The sequence below is a fragment of the Lutra lutra genome, chromosome 11, assembly GCF_902655055.1.
Source record: "Lutra lutra chromosome 11, mLutLut1.2, whole genome shotgun sequence".
Taxonomy (NCBI): Eukaryota; Metazoa; Chordata; class Mammalia; order Carnivora; family Mustelidae; genus Lutra; species Lutra lutra.
This window is the reverse complement of record NC_062288.1, coordinates 74,835,412-74,858,225: the sequence shown is the minus strand read 5'-3', so window position 1 is coordinate 74,858,225 and position 22,814 is coordinate 74,835,412. Positions and strand designations below refer to the sequence as shown.

General features: G+C 37.9%; 1 protein-coding gene and 1 long non-coding RNA gene across 3 annotated transcripts in view; one reads left to right on the top strand and one right to left on the bottom strand.

Annotated features, from left to right (window-relative positions):
* The window catches only part of TES (testin LIM domain protein), a 52,260-nt gene extending 41,419 nt beyond the window's left edge, over positions 1-10,841 (bottom strand). The window contains exon 1 of the mRNA XM_047695174.1: positions 10,632-10,841. Within this exon, the coding sequence (XP_047551130.1) occupies positions 10,632-10,658 (27 nt within the window). The 5' untranslated portion in view covers positions 10,659-10,841. The remainder of the gene's footprint in view (positions 1-10,631) is intronic.
* The window catches only part of LOC125080943 (uncharacterized), a 44,485-nt gene extending 23,797 nt beyond the window's left edge, over positions 1-20,688 (top strand). Inside the window, exon 3 of one of the 2 annotated variants that reach the window (XR_007121546.1) lies at positions 20,632-20,688. This is a non-coding gene — a long non-coding RNA (uncharacterized LOC125080943). Of the gene's footprint in view, positions 1-2,309; positions 2,975-20,631 lie in introns of those variants that run through there. The other variant, XR_007121545.1, reaches the window with a different exon arrangement.
* Positions 20,689-22,814: the final 2,126 nt, after the last annotated feature.

The following is a 22,814-nucleotide window of genomic DNA, read 5'->3' as shown; positions in this document are numbered from 1 at the left end:
TTTACCTTTAATTTCTCCCAATTTCTCTTGGGTTAATTTTCTGTTCTGCTACCAATGGCACAATCTAACACATAGCAACATTTGAATATTTGTGAAACCTACTTTCAATTTGTTGCAGTAACAGAATTTGTAACTCCTCTTAGAAATCTTTGGCAACTTGCCATTCCCCAGAAAAATGAGCCCTACATTTATTTACATGGAGATCACATGACTTAGGTGGAGTGAGTTTGAAGAGGTCTGAGTCTAAAGGCTAACAGAAGAATGCCTAGAATGAGAAAAGGATCCTCTAAAAATCAACCAAGGGATACTGCAAGTTTAATTTTCGTTTATAATTTTTCAAGAGCTTTTGAAATATCAGTAGTCTGTGATGTTGTGTAGAATATCTTCTCAGAATAGACTCTGATACATGAGAGATCTTCAGGAAATTACACTTCAGCCCACAAAATTCAACAGTCCCACTTTGGCATGTGTGCTGGATTGAAGTAATGATCCCAATTCTTCATTGTCAGGTAGCAGTATTAAACATTCTCACCCCTTATTATGCTTAGTGAAATAAGTCAATCAGAGAAAGACAATTATCATGTGATCTCCCTGATATGAGGAAGTTGAGAGGCAACATGGGGGGTTTGGGGGTAGGAAAAGAATAAATGAAACAAGATGGGATCAGGAGGGAGACAAACCATAAGAGACTCAATCTCACAAAACAGTTTAACTGAGGGTTGCGGGGGGTGAGGGGTAGAGAGAGGGTGGTGGGGTTATGGACATTGGGGAGGGTACGTGCTATGAAGTGTGTAAACCTGGCGATTCACAGACCCATACCCCTAGGGCTAATAATACATTATATGTTAATAAAAAAATAAAAAATTATAAAAATAATTCACACCCTTGCCATAGCCTCACAGTCACTAGAATGGACTGCTCCTCTCTTTGACTTGAGTTTGGATACATGGCTATTGGGGGGGAATAGCAGAGGCTTAAAGTGTGTTCCTACAGTTGGGCATGCCCTCTACCACTCCAGCCTTTACTTCAGGGATCCCATGATCTAAAGAGGATAAAAGATATATGGAGTCAAAGTGGTCCCAACCCACAACCTGGAACCAAACCCAGCCTACACAAACTAGACCCCAGTGTGAAATTTCCACCTCTACTTCAAGAGATGATGTAGTGTAATAAATAAGAATCAGGGTTAGGATGGAGAAACAGATCCTTAACAGCAAGTTCAGTGACACACTTCCACAATTTGAGCCTGTAACTGAGGAAAATCAGAAATTACTGCAGATCACCTACCTTGGCTTTATTTTAGAAGAGTCAAACTGAATATGTTGATGGGGTAAATAACAAAGGTTTACTGACTTTTTCCCTTTTCACTGACTTTTCTCTTGGTTCATGCTATTTATTCTTCCTGCAGTGCCTTCTTTGCCTAATGAAACCCTCTTTACCCAATAGGAGTTAATTGTTGTTGTTGTTGTTTTTAAGGATTTTATTTGACACTGAGAGAGAGAGAGAGAGAGAGCGAGCACAAGCAGGGGGAGAGGCAGAGGAAGGGGAAAAGCAGGCTCCCTGCAGAGCAAGGGAAGCCCAATGTGGGACTCGATTCCAGGACCCCAGGATCATGACCTGAGCCGAAGGCAGTGGCTTAACCCACTGAGCCACCCAGGTGCCCAATAGGAGTTAGTTTAAATGTTGTTTCCTCTATAGAACACTCCCAAATCCATCCAAGTTAATTACTGCTGCTTTGGAGACTTCATAATAGTTGTTGGTATTCCTGTGATTGCAGTGCTACTCAAAAATGTGGCAGTCTGTGAACTACTGGTTATTAGTCTGTGGTGAGACATATAAAGAAACTGAGAGTAAGCTATGAGGGATTATTAGCAATTTGACAGTAATTTTATGGCGATGCGGTTAATAATTTTTCATTGGCCTCATCTTTCTTTTTTCTTTTAGCAATTCATTTTTAGTTTAGTTTTGTTTTTTTTAAATACTGGCCCATGAAAGATTCAAAGTTTAAAAAAAAAAATGGTTCTTCACCACAGCTATTTTGAGCAATCCTATGTTACAGCACTTACTTCATTCTATCCAACACTACAATTAACTTACATATCTGCCCTACATATCTGTTCAGTTTGTCTGTCTGCCTTCTTTTACCGACCAAAGCTGACATCACAGCGTTTTGGAGATACACACTCAACAAGTGACATTGATAGAAATGGAGCTTTTGTAATCTTACATTTTAAACTGCCCTTTAATATTCTCTATGAAGAACAGAGGGTAACTTTGTTTTGTTTAACCCCCAATTACTTTTATTGTAGGCTTATACCTCATGAAGGAAGAAATATCTTTACCTTTACTTTGTGACTCACTCTATGAAGACTTTCAGAGGTTATACTCAAAAAAACAAAAATCCACCTGACTTATGCAAGATCGTTTTTCACTGAAACATGCTATTACTTTATCTTCAAACAAAGCAAGGGCAAGTTCACTGTGGCTGCAGACTTATTAATGGACTCAGCACCAAGGCATCTGTGAGGGCTCTCAGCCTTTTTTTTGCTAGGCTTGCTGCTTAGGTAAGAAGCTATCCAACAGACCACCTGAAACCTCTTTTACAGTTTTGCACAGTGGTCAGAATGTCCAAATAATAAACACAGGCTGAATCATTTGTGATTTGAGAATGATCCACCATTTCAGAGATTAAATATATTTGTTAGCAGCAGACTTGTTGTCATGTGGCAGGTGAGATGTCAGCAGTCCTCAGTGTCTGGCTTCTCAAATACAGCTTCCCTTCATGCCTTGCTCAAACCCAAGAAGCCCTGCATTCTTAGTAGACTACCCAAGGACCAGACAAACTGGGAATCTTAAACTATGCTCTTCTCCTTTTTAGAATATAACCAAAATAAAAGCAGCAATACCTGGAATCAACTAATTTTTATAGCTATGTACTTCTTAGTGTGGCAGAAACAAAGTACTTCCATAGCATGTTCTCAAAATATACCTCATGAATTTCTTGTGGTTCTTTTTTCTATCACCTTCTGTTCTTTCCTAATATTTTTGTCATAGGCAATGGGTAGTGATTATAGTAGTTGATTGAGAAGGAAAGAAGAGAGAAGCAATTAAGAAGTCATTTTAGGGGCACAGCATGAATTTACATTAGAAAATTATAGTCATGCATATTCTTATCTCTCTAATTCCCTATTATTTATGTAGGGAGTTAAGTAAATTGGATACTTAGGGGAAAAAAAAAAGCAGGTAAAACAATTCTAAATATGACTAGAGCTCTTTTATAGGAAAGTCAAAGACTGGAGCTGGATAACTGAAAAGCATAACCTCTACATTTAATCCTCTAATAACAATGCTTAAGACAAATTTTAATACATGGACATTTACCCAAAGAGCACGTGTGAACTTACCAGTTACCAAGTTATTTTTCCTTAAAAATCCTGAAAAATCTATGAAGTTTTGATACCTGTTTTCAATTTGGTTAGTCTGTTTTTCTCTCCTTGAAAAAGTTGATTTCATAATTCATAATTTATATAATGTTCCCTGAATCTCACCACCTTGTAAAGAGCAAAATAATTTCCTGTAGGTACTATATATTAATGATGTAATGAGCAGATTTTGAAAAATCATAGTTTCATGGCAGTAGTTACCAAATAAAGACTGTAATGACTGTAAACAGAAAACATAATCCAGAGATGCCTGGGTGGCTCAGTTGGTGAAGCAGCTGCCTTCAGTTTAGGTCATGATCCCAGAATCCTGGGATGGAGTTCCACATCAGGCTCCTTGCTCAGCTGGGAGCCTGCTTCTCCCTCTGCCTGCTGCTTCCCCTGCTTGTGCTCTCTCTCTCTGACAAATAAATAAATAAAATCCTAAAAAAAAAAAAACAAAACCAAACCCAAAACCACAATCCAGTAATGACTCTTGTAGGGCATTTCTAACTAGGAAGAAGACTTAGTTTTTGTAACTTTATAGGTATAATGTAACTAATTATAGCCTTATCAATTTATGAGCTTTTTCACATCCAAATATGTAAAAGCTGCTTTCTCATTCTTTTTACATTTGCCAATAAGATAAATAAGAATTCCTAATTACAAAGTTTTCCAAACCAGGAACCAATACTATGAATTACTACCAAAAATGCCCCTTCTCTGTGTTAGAATTCTAGTGTATTGCTGACCAGTAAGTAGTATTATATTATATTATATTATATTATATTAATGGGTATAATCCCAGTTATGCTTTTGATCATTTATTTTGATATTTACTTTTTTGGTCTATCAAGAGTATAAATTCTATGGCACAAGGTACCTTACCTTTTCTGCTCATACTACACTCGCAAAGTCTAGAACAGTGCTTGACACATGAAGTACTCATAATTTTTAAATAAATTATCTTAATTTGGGAAAGAACTTTTAAAGACAATAAAAAATCCATTATTTTTTCATTTTCTTGTAATTAAATACCGAGGAAAGTGATATATCACACCTAGGATTATCTGACCTAATGGAGCAGTTTTTTATGCATTTGAAACTTCATACTATACATTTAAAATAAAATAATTAAACTTAATGTCTTCAAATACTTTACAAATCTTATAAAGGTGAATTAAATAAAAACAAGTTGCAAAGAGTTAAAATTTATTAAAAATTATTTAATTTATAGGTTTCCTCATGAAATTCACAGAACTGCATATCATTATACACTATACTATTTTATTAAAATTACACATATTTCTATATTCTTGCCTTATGTGATTTCTAAGCACTGTGGAACATTATTATACTTGGTAATTTATCAAAGTCAAAAAGAGTCACAGGATCTGAAGAAATCTTAGAAATCACTTGATTCCCCTATTGATTTTTATAGATATGGAAACTGAGAACCAAAGTGGCCAACATCACAGACACTAGAGTAGACAAGGATCCACTAACTCAGCTCAGAATGATGTCACTGACATCATACTGATAAATGGAAGTGAGAAAGCTGATATACTACAGATCTCTCCATTCATGACAGGTCTTTACATATACTGGGTGCTTACTGACATTTTCTGTTTTTGGAGCACACTGTGATAATATGGTTTGTAAAAAAAACCTTATATTCAAATTAGCATGGGGCCAAACTGTATTCCTACTTATAGTTCTCAGAACAAAGAACATTGGAAGTAGTCCTCTTTTGTCAATTTATCATTTTCTTCCTACTAAATAGGCCTTTCAGAGTAACCCTTGTTGCTCTCTGATGGCCCTTGAGGTTAATGCCATGTTCACAATGCTGGCATAATTCCAGAGCTCAGGGAGAGCCTCGTGAAATAGTTGATCATTTTGGTGTTTGCCATTGCTTAATAGATGTTCTTGTATCAAGAATGGGAAATTTAAAACAATAATGATAACAACAACAACAACAACAACAAAACAGTTCTCCTCCCAGCACTGATTAATTTTTTTTTTTTTTAACTCCCCTATTCTTTGCTATCTGGTCTGCTGGTCCAGTGGTACTCAGCACTTTGCTACTGGGGGAAAGAAAGGTTTAGCCTATCAAGCAATGTATGGATAAAGCTTTCTATCAACTCAGCTTCAGCAGGTAGATGGACTCTTCTACAGCCCAACCCATAAGTGCCTTGATACAGTTCCAGTTGTCACTGATACCCCCAAGCACAGAGCCAAATGCTGGGTCGCTATTGTTCAAGGACCATATTTAGTAGCCAGGAGGCAGCATTACCGTTGCTCCCAACAAAAGCTGGAACATTGGAAGAATCCTAAAGGCTATGGTCCAGAATATTATTGGAGCTTATAAAATTTCTTTGCCTGTAAAAGTCTCTGAGAAGGACTTTTTCACAATATGTTTATTTTATTTAGATTTTGTGACTGTCCAAAGAACATCTATGGCAACTTACACTAAAGGGTAAATATACAACATGGATAAAATATAAATAAAATACAGAAAACCAGTAGGGTGGTAATTTTATTGGAATAGAAACCACTTCTTCCAAATAATTCCTTAAAACAAAAAATCTGAAATGCTCTTTTGCTTATTTCTTTTTTTTACTAGGGTAATTCATTTAACATATATTTAGCAAACAAGGCAAAGATATAAGAGGACTCAGGGACTAGATGACAGGATGGAGAAGAATGGTTCTGAAGACTATGGCTCAAGTTAGGTTAATCTGAAACTGCCAGAACCTATCTAAAGCCTGCTTCTTTTGTCTTAAAATGAGGCTAAGGTCTACTTCATAGGATTGCTTTGGACAACAAACAAAACTATGCAAGTATAAATAGGAAAGGAATTCACTGTTCAAGAAGCTTGAAATCTAGGTAAGAAGAAATCATAATCTAGAGGGAGAAAGGAATCAATGTCTGAAGAGTTACAGATTACACACTTTGCGAATTCAGAAGAAAGAGATATTGCTTCTAGCTAGGAAGGAGAAGAAAGATTTCCTGGAGGACAGGGCATGGTGGGGAGGAGGGGAGTGTCTTGAAGGATGAGTAATATTTAGTATTGTAGATGAGAAAGCGAAGTCAAGGAGTGAGGTGATGGTACGCGCTAATAGCCAGCAGAGAGATAAATCCCCAATTCTACTTCATAGGAGAGCATAAAGGAACAAAATCAATAGAAAACCTACTACAGTTCTATTCAAACCAATATTCAGGGCAAGTTAGAGAAAGTGACTTTTCATATCCAATTAATGTAATGACTCACCCCATGGGTTAGCAGAGATAAAAGCCCAGCTGAGGACCACTTCACTTTCTTCTGTACTTGTTCTGAGAGACAGAGTAACTGCCTCTAAGGCAGAGCCCTGGCAGTACCTTGCCCTCCCATTACCCCCAGCTTTGCCAATGATTCTCGCAGCAAGAATGGCTTCAAGCCGAGAATCCAACTGTAGATTTGAACATTCAGGTCACCATTTACTTGCCTTTTCTGCTTCAATCAAGGGCCACCTAAGAGAAAAGTCTCGTTCTAATTCCTAATGGAAATAATCTTTGTGGTTCAGTACTCTTGCCAACTGCAGTCACGTGGTTTCACTATGTTTCCCTGGCTAATGACAGAAGCTTTTAAAACAAGTTTGGATGTGAGAAAGGGGATTTTTTGTGACCTGTAATTGTAAAAGTGCATCTCATCTTTTTAAAATAAAATTAAAGAAACAAGGAAGAGAGTCCTGGGAAAAATATGTAAGGCGTTAGGAAGGATCAAAAGACAAAGGTTAGAAAGGAGGCAAGAAATGAATAAGAAGTAAACTTAAAAGCTCTGCAGCAATTCCAGGCAGCCTAAGGGAAATTATGGGACTTCTCCTTCTCTCTGGTATGTTTTTAAAGGGAAAAAAGTGATTCTCATGGGAGAGTAACACAGAAAGGAAAGAGGAAAACAGCTGGCTGTGGGCCATGATTTACCATTCACCACAAAATGAGACTCTGTTTCTGCTTCTGAAAGGCCATTGTTTTTTCCAAGCAGACATGGCCTCTATTATACAAAGTCAATTGTAATGAAGAGACATAAAACATAAGGAAGAGATCTAGACAAATAACTCAGAAGACAGGGCACAGACATAAAAGTCACATTCCACTCTAAAATATTAAAACAAAAACTCTGTATAACCAAACTAGCTTCACATCCTAGCAACAGCTCGCTTGCTTCAAACAAAACAAAATATAACAAAATTTAATTATAAAAATCCCTTGTTTTTATGATGGTGGGTTTTAACTGGTAATTACTCCAAATTTGTGCAAATGATGTAGACACCCAAGTTCTCCTTTTATAAACCAAGAATCTTATAATAGTATCATCTGCTTAAGTTGTTATGGAATAAGGACAACCTTTAATTCTTTTTACACAAAATATTAATGGGAAAAAAAGTAACATTTTTCATTTGCTGGGGGGAAAATTCATCATGAAATCAAGAGTACAAGGGTTTTAGAAGAAAAAAATGCCACATATCTTAAAACTGACGTCAAAACAGTTTTATTTAAATGGTTGTGTCTCTGTTCCAACTTCCAACATGGCTTTTTTAAAGGTACATTCAAACTATTACTTTACTTGTATACCCAAGCCAAAAAGAAGGGAGACTTGAAAATTAGTCTACCAAAATAAGGTGAGAAGGCTCTGCTAATAGATCAGCGATAAAAATCTTATAATGTTTCCTTCTTCCAATGTGTTGGAAAACATTTTCCAAAAGGAATGCAAGTTTCTTTTTCAGATCACGGCTAAAACTGTAAAATCTACTTTTGGAATCTCCAAACTTTTTTTACAGGGAAACTTTTTGTCAAACCCGTAGAACATCAAGCCTGTCGAGGATACTACAAAGGCACAGAAAGGGTTATGGTTGGCAGTCAAATTGGACATTTTCTTGGGATCCTTTAGTAGTTTCCAAATTATTGGTTGAGGACTCTGCCCTGAGACTCAGCAATGATGACAAGGTAGTGAAACAAGCATTTGTTACTGTCATGGGATTGTAAGAGCTTTAAATTTATAGAATCCTTTTTCTCTGGGGTAGAGGAAGGACAGAAGGGGGATTAGAGAAAAGGGTAAGATTCTTGGATGAAAAGATAGCCTTTTAAACTAAAGAGGAGATGAAAGAGAAAAATTATACCATATATCAAGGGCATTTTAAAAATCATAATCCACATTATAAAACTAAGGAAATTGTTTATATATAATGTCTCAATTTTTCCCTTGTAAGGACATTAATTCTTAACTTTGGACTACCTCCCTCAGAATTACCTTTTTTGTCTCAAATAATTTCAAAATCACTTTTAAATGTTGACCCCTTCCCCTTAAGTGCATTTCCTTTTTCAGAGCAGTTTTATGTTCACAGCAAAATTAAGCACAAGGTATGGAGTTCCCATATAACTCCCTGCCCCCCTATCTCCCACATATCCTCCCACAGTATCAATATCCCACACCAAAGTGGTACCTTTGTTACAACTGATGAGACCACACTGACACATCAAAGTCCAGAGTTTATTTTAGGGCTCATTCTTGGTATTGTCCATTCTATGCATTTTTTACAAATATATACTGACATGTAGCTGCCATCGTAGGTAGCATACAGAATATTTTTACTGCCCTAAAAAATCATCTGTGCTTCACCTATTCATCCTTTCCTCCCCCAAAGGATGCTGACTCTCAAAAAGTAGTTTTTGCATCAATATTTATAAGCACAGTCAAGACCTCCCAAATTTTAGACAGGTATTAAATGGCTCTTACCCACTTGAAAAAAATTAGCAGTTTTCAGCAACAGAAGGATAACTAGGCAGCAAACAAAATGCTTTCCTAGTGGCAAGCAAGATTAACAAATGTTGTGTCATTTAAAAGGTCAAGAATATGAAACCAAAAGGGAATAGAAAAGAATACTTTACTCTTATAATTTACATATGTTTTCCTGTCCTTAGATTCCCTTTTGAATGCCAGTTCTACTCATAAGTGATAAACTGCTTTTCTACTGCAAGTTTTTATATTTCAGCAGCTTCCTAACCTAATATTTTACATTTGCCTACATTTTCAAAAATCCAATTCTGGGCATGAAACAGAATTAATGCTCAAGTCAAGAACTATGTCTTTAGCAGATGAAATAATAGCAACATTGGCAACCACAGTGGACAAGAGAAGAAAATTAGGTCCTATTTTTTTCTCCTTTCTCTCTCTCTGTAAAACTCCCTTCTCTATTTGATAAGGGACAGCTAGCTTAAATTTACCGCAAAGTAAACAGGAGCAATTCCCCGGAATGAGACCTTTCACAAAGAATGTTACACTGGAATGTGACATCAGCATTCTTTCTGAGTCACAGTCTTGTGCCCACCGCTTTCTCCCAGGAGACTTGAGGCTCCCATAGTCAGGGAGCAGCTCAGGTAGGGCTGTGGGTCCTGAAGCCCCAAAGGGAGGCAGAGGGAGCACGGGGGCTGGGAGTACGGGGGCTGGGGGCACAGCCAGGCGGGAAACGTCCCTGGCGTTAAACCACTAGTGACTGTTGCCCCTTTGGGGCTAGCTGCCGAAGAGGAAGAACGTTTTCTCTGAGAGATAAAGCACTAAGAGGGAGACAGTGCGTGGGACGTCAATAATGAATGGCCAAAAAAAAAAAAAAAAAAAAAAAAAAAGGGTGGGGGGACTATTTTCACGTTGTCACCAGCCGCGAATGTGAAGGAAGTGCATTAAATCAGCGCTCACTTTTGAGAGGCAGAGCAGCCAGGGTGGGAGGGGAGGTCTGAGCTGTCAAAGTCACATCACTGCTCCTAAACCACAAACGCTTAATAAAGTTGAACTTCCTGAGACAGGAAGAAGTGGTGTCACGATCTCGCCCGAACTCGCCCTGCCCTCATCCTTTTCTTCTGGGGAGGCACAGGCGCCGCTGAAACATACTGAGGAAAGTTTCAGACACCTCCAACCGTTGGACGTGGTTAGACGGGGAGAAATGTCCCGCGCCCGTTCTCGCTCTCGCGCCCGACTCTCCGTCGCTCCCGGATTTCAGGAGTTAGGCGGGCTGCCAGGCATCCCGGCTACCGGGAGAGGCGGGTACCTGGCCCGGGGGTACCGGAGACCCGGGGCGGGCTCGCGCGGCTGTCCCCGTGCGCCCCACCCGCCGCCCGCAGCCAGGGGGCGGCGTCCCGCGCAGGTGAGGCGGCTGCTCCCCGCCGCCCGCGCCCTCCTACCTTTTTCACTTTGGCCTCCAGATCCATGTTTGTGTGTCAGAGGAGTTCCTCCTCCCGTCCAGGATCTCAAGCCCAGGATCGCCTGGCCTCCGGCTTCGCTGCGGGTACTGGGGGAGGACCTGCGGGGACTCCAGCGCCGCTGCCGGAGCCACTAGCCGGCGCCGTCAAACTTCCGCCGCCCAGTCCGCCGCCCCCGGCCTGCCGCGGGGACCCGGGAACAAAGAGGCCCAGGCAGCCAATGGCAGCGGGGCAGCGCCGGCCAGCCGCCAATCACCGAGCGCCGCACGCACCTTCGCGGCCCGAGCTGGGCGCGGGCAAGGTGAGGGGCGGAGTCGCATTCCGGTAGCCCTGACCTGGTCTCTTTCGATGCCCTGAGCGTCTGCAGATCCTCTAAGGAAAAAATTGAGGCCCACCCAGCCTCCAGCTGAAGATGAGGAAGACCCCTTTCCATTCTGGCAGCTCGTACCTGTGTTTGCCTGGGACTTTAGATATGTGTCCTGGGGAGTACTTATCTCACTGCTTAGCTTCTTGGTTTATTTTCAGAGCAAAGAGAGACTTGAGATTGTGGAGACTGTTTGGGATTTCTATGATGGTCATTGCACCCCAGTTTCACCACTGAGTTGTAGAGGTGGCCATTTCCCAAATGCTTTTCTCCATAATCTCAAACACTGGCAAAGAACCTCATTCACAGACTTAATGTCTATAAACAAGATTATACATGTTTTCTGAGCATTCAGTTGTTCAAAAAGGGTGATGATGTGAATCACTTCGGATAGGTTGTGTCATTCCTTTGGAAGTAGGGGCTTGTCCTTTGTCCCTTATACATGAAATGGTGTGAGGCTCCTGCTCATGTTCTCTTGCCTTGATGAAATTTCAGAGACATAACAAGCAGCACTAGTGCACCAGAGCTAGGATCCATTTATGGCCTCATTCATTACAGTCATTACAGCGAATACCATCAGATTGGTGGGTCTGGAAGGGATCCTACGGATTACTGAGTCTAACTTTCTCATATTTCTGGGAACTGAGAACCACAGACATGTAGGGATCTGTCCAGTTTCTTAGTTGGGGGCAGAGCTAAAGCTCATGAGTCTAGGCAGTGCCTCCAGCATGTTTGGGAACATAGACACAGTGTATTGACTAAGAGAAGACAGAGAAGAGCCCATTCTTTTTCAGTTTGTGATAATGACAAATAATTACAATGCACAGACCAGGGGTGACCTAATCTGGCATCTATTTTTAAAAAGAAATCCCCCCACAAATGTAGATATCTGGGGACAGATGTCTCTTCCTTTAACTCTGAAAATTTAGTAACTGAAAGCAGCCAAAACTCCTATTAGTCAACACTTTCAGCCTTTTGCTCACTTGGCTGTTTGCTAGCATCGTTCAACAGAGCATTGATTTATAATGTGCATGTTTTCCTCATCCTATTAATAAACTAAGAATGGAATGATCAAAATGGATTGTGAATTTTTCATTCTAACTCAGTTGAAGTAAAACTTTCCCTTCCCATTTTCCCAAACCATCTTGAAATATTTGGGCCCCTACAACATTTACCGGGTATAAGCTCCCTGAACGGGAGGCTTAGTTATGACTAGGGAATTTGGTCTCTTTCAGGGAGCTTAAGAGATGGATAATGTCCAATAAAACAGTCTAAATAAGGCATCAGAAAAATGTCATGACATAAATTTTGGGCTTATTTGGTGGGGTTTCAGAGATGACACTAAGAAAATGGAGACTTTTTTTTTTTTTAAACCATGAAATTCTGCCTTCTCCCTCTCTTTCTTCCCAGCTCTCCCAGCCTCATTTTGTGTTGGTATCATTAGCAAGGATGGAAGTTGATTTCTATCTGGAATCTACTGTGCTAATATTATAGAAGATAAAATAGAGGTGGATAAACATTAAGTTAGGAGGATTAGATTGTGAGTCTTCATTTAGTAATTCAGGGGTTAAGCTAAAGAGATATTAAAGAGTTAGAACTTGTACTCTTGACTAAACATAATTGACAGAAAAATAAATAGAAGACAGCACACATGTTTCTGGTTTGATCACCTATGTAGATGGTTCAGGAAAAGATAGAATATATGATGAAGGGCACAATTTTGTTTCATTGTGCTTTCTCTGGGGGATGGTGAAGAAAAGGTTCAGTTCTGAATATATTGGGTTTGAGGTTGGGATATGAGAAAAAGTATCTAAATACAAGTCTTAGAGATGAGAGCTGGACTGAAGTGGTGATTTAGGAGTCAACAGCCTACATAGTTAAATCATTGAAAGCCATGGACAGAGTAAGATCAGCATGGGAGATGGCAAAATAAGAGAGTATTACAATTGAGCAAAGCTGAACAAGAGAAGCACAGAAAGGACATGAGAGCCAATTAGAATATAAGGGAAAAAATTCAAGTAGAGTTCCAGCAACCAAAAGAGGAAATTCAAGAAGGAATTAGTCCACAAGTTCAATTGTAGAAGAGGGTTGAATCCCCATTTGATTTAAAAAAAAAGAAAATCACTTGGGAAATGTTAGCTATATCTCACTTGAAACAGGTTGAGGGCCAAAGTAGGGCAGTTGCAAAGGATATGGAGAGTTAGAAAGGGTAATCAATGTTATTAAGGAGGTGGAGAATATTGGAATTGATTGATTTGAAAAGGAGGGAAGATAAGGAATCTAGAATGACTCTTGGGCATCTGTTTGGGAGAATGGTTTGATAGATCTAACTCAATAAGGTAAGAAACAGAAGAGAAGGAATATTGAGAAACATAATTGGTATTTTGTATATGGGTTTTTTTTTTAGGGCAGTTGGATTGAGTCTGGTGATCCAAAGAAAGATGTGGGTTAGAGATTCAGATGGCTGATTATAAATACAAAGCATGCACACATACGTATACACATATACATATACACATATAAACAAGCACACATAGTAAACATACCATAATCACTAGGAAAAGGAAAGTTTTCTACACAAGTGAGGTAAAATTTCAAGACAGAGATGATTATACCTCTCTCCTCAATTGTTAATGTGGTCCCAGAAGTCCTCTTTAGAAATGTTTATTAACACATGTTAGAGGAACTCCTGTGCTACTGGTAGAGCTATTATTGCTCATTAGCAGCCTGTATAGGATTACATATTGTTCTGTAGGGATATACCAACATATCTCAGAGCAAACCATTACCTTAAGATTTTTTTTTAAGTAGACCAAACATTAGGTATTGGCTAAGTTAGTAATGGATGATTCATATGATAGATTTATTAGAGATTCCAAATTATAGTAGCTTAAGAATTTTTGTAATAGTGAACAATTACGTTATGGGAACAAAATAAAATATAGAATTATATATAGACTATGCTCACAACTATGCAGAAATACCTTGCACAGAAAAGGAACATGAGGAAAATACACTAAAATATCAGTAGTGGTTTGTCTTTGATTGGTGGGTCCGTGGGGATTCCTTCCTTCCTTTAAAAAATATTGCACGATGAGCATGACATATTTCTTAATGGAAAAACCTTCTTTAAAATGTTATTCAGAGCATTTTAGGAAGACGGGACAGTGACCGCGTAATTTTCAATCTCTCCGTAAACCCCTATGAAAAAACAAATTAACTAGTTAGCAAAACCAAAAGCCCATGGGCAACCTTTGTAATGAAACTAGGTGATAAGGTATCTGCATAAACCCCAAAATACAAGCAGTGAAGACAAACCACTAAGAGCCTCAAGACATGTATGTATAAACAATTTTGTAGTGGGAGGGAAGGAAGGAATAGGGTGGTGTCTGATGGAAAAAAGAACTCAAGATGTTCTCCACTTATTCATCTTATTTTTTCCAGTTCATTTTAAAATGTGGCAGGCATTTTATAACAGCAATTGACACAGTAAGAATGATTAAAGGGGGTGAAGCAATCTCACCCTCATGATACTTCAAAACTGGGCCTCAAGGATTCCCTTGTAGAAGGACCCACAATAAGAAACTGCACTGAAGAAAATAAAAATTGAGTAAGATGGGGCAGAACAGATATTGAAAAGTGAAAGGCTACAGGAGCACTCTTTAACATGCTAACCAGGAACCACATGCAGTTATTTAATGTTAATTAATTTAATTAACATAAATGAAAATTTAAAATTCAGCTTCTCAATCACACTAGCCATATTTTAAGTGCTCAACAGCTAGAGAGGGAAACAGGATCAGGGAATCCCAAAGGCACTGCAGTATTTTTTAATATGTCATAAAAACAGGGAAAGATGGAGCTCTCTGAATTGGGGCACAATCTTCTGAAAACTGCCTGTTGATAAAAGTTTAGGAAAATTAATATCACAAAAATGAGCAACAGTAAATTATCAAGCTCAAACTAAATACAAAGTTATCATAAGAAAAATGTCATAAAAAGAGAAAATAGAGGGGCACCTGGGTGGCTCAGTGGTTTAAAGCCTCTGCCTTCAGCTCAGGTCATGATCTCAGTGTCCTGGGATCGAGCCCCGCATTGGGCTCTCTGCTCAGCAGGGAGCCTGCTTCCTCCTCTCTCTCTCTCTCTCTCTCTCTCTGCCTGCCTCTCTGCCTACTTGTGATCTCTGTCTGTCAAATGAATAAATAAAATCTTAAAAAAAAAAAAGAGAAAATAGAGCAGAATAACTTCCCTACAGATAATGAAAGAACATCAGAAAGATGTGTCCACAAAACAAAACAAAACAAAACTGTAAACAATTATTTCAAAACAAGCTAAAAGACATTAAAAAGTTAACACGTCAGGAAAAAAACCACACAAAGCAGAATTAGAAAAACTCAGAAGAGAGGTGATAGAATTCAGAAATGAAATTAGAAATGAAAAAAAAATTACAAAAATGAAGACTAAGTGAAAGAGAATACAAGGGCAAAACTGATGATGCCTCAGAAAAATAGGTAAAAAGAAAGTTTTTTTTTTCTAAAAAATCAAAAAGAAATGAAGGGAAAAAGAGAAAATATTCTAGAAACAGTAACAAATATTGAAAATAAGGTAAAATGATGGACATATGAATGGGAGTATCCCTGATGAAGAAAATCAAATCAGAGGAACAAATACCAAAAACTGTAATTCAAGAAAACTTTCCTGAGTTCTTTTCAACCCAGAAACTCTCCCACTATAATCTGTCCAAATCCCTGGTCCACACAATTTCTAAGCCTACTAAGATGACTGTTCTATGCAACTAACTTCAGGGTGGTTTGTTATAAAACAATAAATACTACAACACATTTTGAGTTTTGCCAAAACAAAAACAACAACAAAAATCTAAAATGTGGCATTGGCTTTGGGCAGGAGTGAGAAGAAACTCAAAGGCACTTGAGGATGCTAGCTGAAAATCTAAGGGACTTTTAGGAGACAGCTGAAATTGAAGGACTTTGAGGAGGACATCAATAAGGGTTCAAAGAAAAATATGCACATGTTACTAGAAGTGAGAGAAGAAGAAGCAATTGCTAATTAGTAGCAGATAGTTTGCCAAGACTATTGTCTAAAGTGAGGCAGAAATACTAAATCCCTAGAACTTGATGACTGCAGAATATAAAAATGCCACCTGGCTTCTTTTTACTGCTTATGATAAAATGTGAGAAGAGATGAACTGAAGAATTCTGGCACTGTTACATTAGAAAGAACTGGTACTTTCTGGGTTGAAAAGTAAAACTGTTTCTTATACTCAGCATTTCCATAAAGCAAATGACTTTTAAATTAACAATTAAGATGTGGTATATATACACAATGGAATACTATGCAGCCATCAAAAATGAAATCTTGTCAACTGCAACAACGTGGATAGAACTAGAAGGTATTATGCTAAGCAAAGTAAGTCAATCAGAGAAAGACAAATATCATATGATCTCACTGATATGAGGAATTTGAGAAATAAGACAGAGGATCATAGGGGAAGGGAGGGAAAAATGAAACAGATGAAACCAGAGAGGAACACAAACGATAAGAGACGACTCTTAATCTCAGGAAACAAACTGAGCATTGCTGGAGGGCAAGTGGGGTGGAAGGGATGGGATGGCTGGGGGATGGACATTGAGTAGGGTATGTGCTATGGTGAGTGGTGTGAATTGTGTTAAAACTGATGAATCACAGACCTCTATCCTTGAAACAAATACTATAGTATATGTTAATAAAAAAAATTAAGAGTGGACTTCTAGAAAAAGATCAAATCTAGAGTGGTATATAGGAGCCTTTTTTAAGAGTTCAAAAAGATCTAGAGGAGTGACTCATATATAACCTTTTACAGACAGAAGGCCCCCAATGTCTTAAGATTATTATGCTTCATAAATCTTCTACTCAATTATGTCTGGAGCTTTTGCTGGAAGACCAGAAACCTAGGGGTGGCTCAATGTTTAGGAGCTAAAATCATCTGAAGTTACCTTCATGTGTATCGTTGCTGACTGTTAACCAGGACTACCAACAAGAACATCTACAAATGGTTTCTCCATGTGTTCTTTCATCATGGGTTAGCTTGAACTGCTTCACATTCGGTAGCTGGGTTTCAAGAATAAGTATCCCAAGAAAGCAAGGTGCAACTGAAGGCATTTTCTGAACTAGCCTCCTAAGTCTTATGGCATCACTAAATTCTGTCAGTTAAGGTAGTCACAGAGGTCCAAGGGGACATAGACCTCACTATGCAATAGGAAAAACATCAATATCACATAGTAAGAATGTGGTATGGAAGATAATTTTGTGGTCATCTTTGGAAAATACAACCTACCATAGGCATAGATTTTTTTTTTTTTGAGATTTTATGTATTTATTTGACAGAGATCACAAGTAGGCAGAGAGGCAGGCAGAGAGAGAGGAGGAAGCAGGCTCCCCACTGAGCAGAGAGACAGATGTGGGGCTCGATCCCAGGACCCCTGGGATCATGACCTGAGCCGAAGGCAGAGGCTTTAACCCACTGAGCCACCCAGGCACCCCCATAGGCATAGATTTTAATCCATAGCAACCAGTTGGGTCTTTACCTCATCCATCCTCAATTTAATTGTCTGCCGTGGGCCACTGTCTTAAAATAGCCAGAGATGGTAAAACCTTCACCCTGCCATTGGGCTGATCCCAGGTTACTGTATTTTGTAATGAGGGGTTGAAGAGGCAGCCAGGCAGGGAGTACACAACAGATAATTTGGTGAATCACGGGAGATTATACCTTCCCCATTTCTCTGACTCCTTCTGAAAGCACCAGTCCAAGCCAACATCTACATTTAGTAAAAGACAAAGTGTTCAGTCTTGGTAATCAGCAGACTTTCTACTTTGTATTTCTGGCTACCAATGGAAAGGGCTTCTCTTAACAAAATTGTTGATTGATCCCAATGGACCCTTTTCCTCTCAGATGAGCCAGCTTGGATCCTAACTTGTTTCTGTCTTATAGTTTATTGGAGGCTGTAAGAAGTTATCAACACCTCCAGTACCCTGACATTTGCTGTGGAATTTTCCTAAGTTACAATTTTGGTGTACATGGGCTGTGTCCTAAAAGAAAACTGGAAAGAAATTTCACCAAGTCTCCTAAGATCATTTTTTTTTTAATTTTTAATTTTTTTAAAGATTTTATTTATTTATTTGACAGACAGAGATCACAAGTAGGCAGAGAGGCAGTCATAGAGAGAGAGAGAGGGGGAAGCAGGCTCCCCGCTGAGCAGAGAGCCCGATGCAGGGCTTGATCCCAGGACCCTGAGGTCATGACCTGAGCTGAAGGCAGAGGCTTTAACCCACTGAGCCACCCAGGCGCCCCACCTGAGATCATTTTTAAAGGATTGTTATCTCCTCACAGCCTCCCTCATCGAACAGAATCACATTTTAAGGTGTTTCCTTTGCAATACATGCTTTAAGATAGTAACTTCTCAGTGTCTTGTCATTATCTAGTTGCATATGACAGAAACACAGTCTGAATTAGTTCAAACCTGTTGGGTTTATTGGCGCTATTAAAATTCTCTTTTCTCTTTCTCTTCCCCTCTTCTTTCATCTCTCTCTCTCTTTCTGGTAACTTCAGATTCATTCTCTCAGTTTCTCCATATCACGGAGGATGTGCCTACAGACAGTTCCAGGTCACATCTTTCATAACCAAATAAATGAAGGTTCGTCTTTTCAAGTTCAAATTTGAAAAACCCTGGGAGTGATCTATGATCAATCTAATTTTCTCTTTTTACTAAAATGAGGCGATATAAGGTAGCCTTATTTATATCTGTCCCTTATAATCTTAAGGAAAATGCTGTCACAAAATACCCATTTTTATATTCTAGGAACAAAACTTTTTGTTGTTATTTTGATTGAGAAAACTCCATAATATTGCACCAAAATGTAGTTAGATTTATTTTTAACCTAAACCTAGAGTACTGAATAATCCCTTTTGAATTGCTGAATGAATTTAGAAATGATGTAAACAGTAGAAAGGAAAGATATCGTCTGTTTCCCGCACAAGTCACTGTGAAATGTTAACAATAATGATAAATGCTCACTACTTTCCTAGGCAAACAAGGAAAATGTGATGTAAAAGATAGGATTGTAATATAAAAGTACGAGACATTATAGCATTGCAGTTTATTGAGGTAATTGGCTAGGAATCCCTGTGTGTCTTGGAATAGGAGAATTTCACATCATTTCTAAAACAAATATTTCCTGTGGGCAAATGGAGGGAGTGCTGAATGATATTTCTGGAATTATTGTCTGTGCAGTTGTTCCCTGGGTAGAACGATACCTTTTAGGAATAAGCAATTAGGGCTTTTTTGGTTTTGCTCAGTAATCAAGACAGCTGTGGAAACATTCTGTGGATAAAGAACCATGGGCACTGTCATGGACTGAATGTTTGTGTCCCTCTAAAATTCCGATGTTGAAACCTAAACCCCAGTGTGATAGTACTGGGGGGTAGGGCCTTTGGGAGGTGAAGTCCTGAGGGCAGAGCCCTCATGAATGGGATTAGTGTCCTTACAAAAGCGATCTCAGAGAGTTCCCTTGGTGTGAGGAGGACACAGGAAAAAACTGTCAACTATAAACATGAAAGCAGCTTCTCACCAGACACCTAATCTGCCAATACCTTGATCTTAGACTTCCCAGTATCCAGAACTGTGAGAAATAAATTGTTTAAGTCACCTAGTCTATGCTGTTTTTGTTACGGCAGCTAGAAAGGACCAAGATAAGCATCTTGCAAAGTTTAAGCAGATATCACAGTCTTATATTCTTTTAGCTAGTGTAGCAATTTGTTTTCTAAACAATGTAATTATGGTTTTCCAGTAAACAGTTGGTACAGTGCTATAGTACAGAAAAAGAGAAGTTGACTTGTATGTGAGACAGTGTTATGTGTAATTCCTACAAACTCAAAGCTCATAGATATTTTAATTCTACATTAATTATAACAGAACACCTTGCTTTAATTACGACTTAATAGTGAAACTGTAATTTTACTTTATAGTACAACATTCCTCTATCCATCATGTTGTCATTTAATAAACTTTCTTACTTTAACAATTTAAACAAGACCTCATTTTTTTAAACTGCTTTTTCTTGGGTATACCATTTCCTGAGAGTCCAATATGTTACTGCTAAAGGGAATGTTGTACTTTTAAGATTGCCTCTTAACTGTAATATAAATATGAGTCTCTGGTAAGTTTCAGTGTGGTCAAAAGTTACTAATTTATTTTTCATAAGTTGAATCAGTCCTAAAAAGGGATGGCACCAGCCTTTTGGTAACTATTTTAGTGTCATGCTTACTATAATAGCTGGGTAAAGAGGAAAATCAATTATAGTTTTGAAAGAGATGCAGATTTTGTTCACTTAAAACTCAGGCTTTTAATCCGTGGATAAAAACCTAGCCTGGAATTCGTCTGAAAGACATTTGCTTCTACCATAAGAGGGTGTAGTAACTCTAGGCACCTATCATTTAAACAAATGGATTAGTCAAAATAATGATGTGAGAGATTCTCCAAATAAGGCCAACAGGCTCTTTTGGATATGTGAAAAGTAAATTGTGCAATAAAATTTCCATCATATTTCATCTGTTTCCGCTAGGTCACAGAAGTTGGAACAGCATTCATATGCATATGAGAAATTCCAAGAATATCAAAGGTGAATGAATTAATTGACTTGTATACTTCTTAAGATGTCATTTCTGTGTAACCTTAAAAAGTAAAGACCCAAACATATCCAAAATATGTGTACAGTTAATTTTATTTTATCCTGTTCCTTCTCCTATGGTAAATTAACAGGAAATAAACTATGTATTTCATGTTACATTTCACTGCCCACAGCATACTACTAACTCCATTCAATTTAACTCAACTCAATTTAATTTATTTCATACTGAGAGCTCATGTCTGTCCTAGTCAATATTGTATATACCCAAAGATGTAAAATTATTTTCTTTCTCTCAGGTCCTAGTGTGAAAAGAGTAAGTAGTAGGAAATAGTTAAATAACTATTTATTTATTCAATTAATGGGAGTTATAAATGATAGACAGTAAGTGCTATAGACTTTAAAAGCAAGATGTGTATAAACATGTTTATAATAGTTCTCTTCATAATTGCAAAAAACTAGAAATAACAAAAATGTTCATTTTCATTGAAGAAGAAAAGTAAATTGTTTATATTCATACAATGGAATGCAATTTTTAAGAGGAATGGACTATAGCTAGATGCATCAACACTGATGGATCTTATATATAATGTTGGGTTGAAACACTTAGGTAGCTGCATTTAAAAAAAGATACAGTTTGGTCTAGTCATACTATATACTTTTATAAACTCAACGATTTAAGTGAAATCATTTGAGTACTGGAAGAAAACATAGAAGAATTTCTTTATAAAATTAGATTAGGAGGGGCGCCTGGGTGGCTCAGTGGGTTGAGCCTCTGCCTTTGGCTTGGGTCATAGTCTCAGGGTCCTGGGATCAAGCCCCTCATTGGGCTCTCTGCCCAGAGGGAGCCTGCTTCCCCCCTCTCTCTACCTGCCTGTCTGCCTATTTGTGATCTCTCTCTGTCAAATAAATAAATAAAATCTTCAAAAAATAGATTAAGAAAGTACTTTTATAGCTTTGATTAAAAATCTGGAGCTACTTTTAAAAAGACAAAACTAATTTTATATATATATAAACACTTTGTGGCCAAACTACCATACTCAAAGCCAAAAAGATAAATGACAACTAAGAGAGAAAAATTATTACTCATGTAATGATAAGTATTAATATGCTAGGAATTGATTTTTTTAAATGTCAATAATCTAAATGAAAAAAATATGCTGTGGCATAAAAAACTAGGTCACAGAGAGCTTAAACATAAGAAAAACATACAACTTCACTCAGTGAGACAGTTTCAGATGAAACTACATGATGTACACTTTTCACCAATTAGATTAGCAAGAATCTAAGTTTAATGAGATGGGGAAACAAGAATTTATATGTCATTGGTATGAATATAAAATAGTGCTTTTCTAGGGACAGAAAGTGTCCTTTCTGAAGGACAATTTGGTAATGCCCATCAAAATTACAATCATATTTTCCCTTTAACCCAGAAGTGCCACTCACAGGAATTTATCCTGCAGGAATATGTGCATGCAGAAAAATGGAGTCTTACTATCTGCATCATCGTATTTGTAAAAGATAAGAGAATAACTCATTGTCCATTAATTGAGTACTGGTTATAGAAACTATGGTAGATGCACACCATGGAATGTTATGCAGTTTTCAAAAAGAATGAGAATGTGCTGTCTTGTACAGATACAGGAAGATCTATATGCGATATTAGGTATTTTTTTAAATGAAAAGGTGGGAAGGGAATAATAAGAACACATAATACAGTTGTGTTTGCTTATATTGGAAGGATCCAAAAGAAAATACTGAATGATTTCCCATGGGAAGAAGGTAGAGGGGGACATAGGATAGTTACAACAGGGGAAAAAGTAAGATTTTTCAGTATATTGTATTATACTCTTGTATTGTTTTGATTTTGGAACTTGTACATAATACCTACTCAAATTAACTAACAAACGCATGAAAATAAGAAGGAACAAAGTACAGAAGAACAAGTACAGTGTGATTGCTTTTATGTGAAGTTTAGAAAGAGACAAAATATATTAGTTTATTATTTTAGGTTATATACATGGATGATAAATACTGTAAAACAAACCAGGAAATGATTAATACAAAATCCAGAATAGTTATTACCAGTATTGGGAGTGGGGAATGAAGGTATAGAGCAA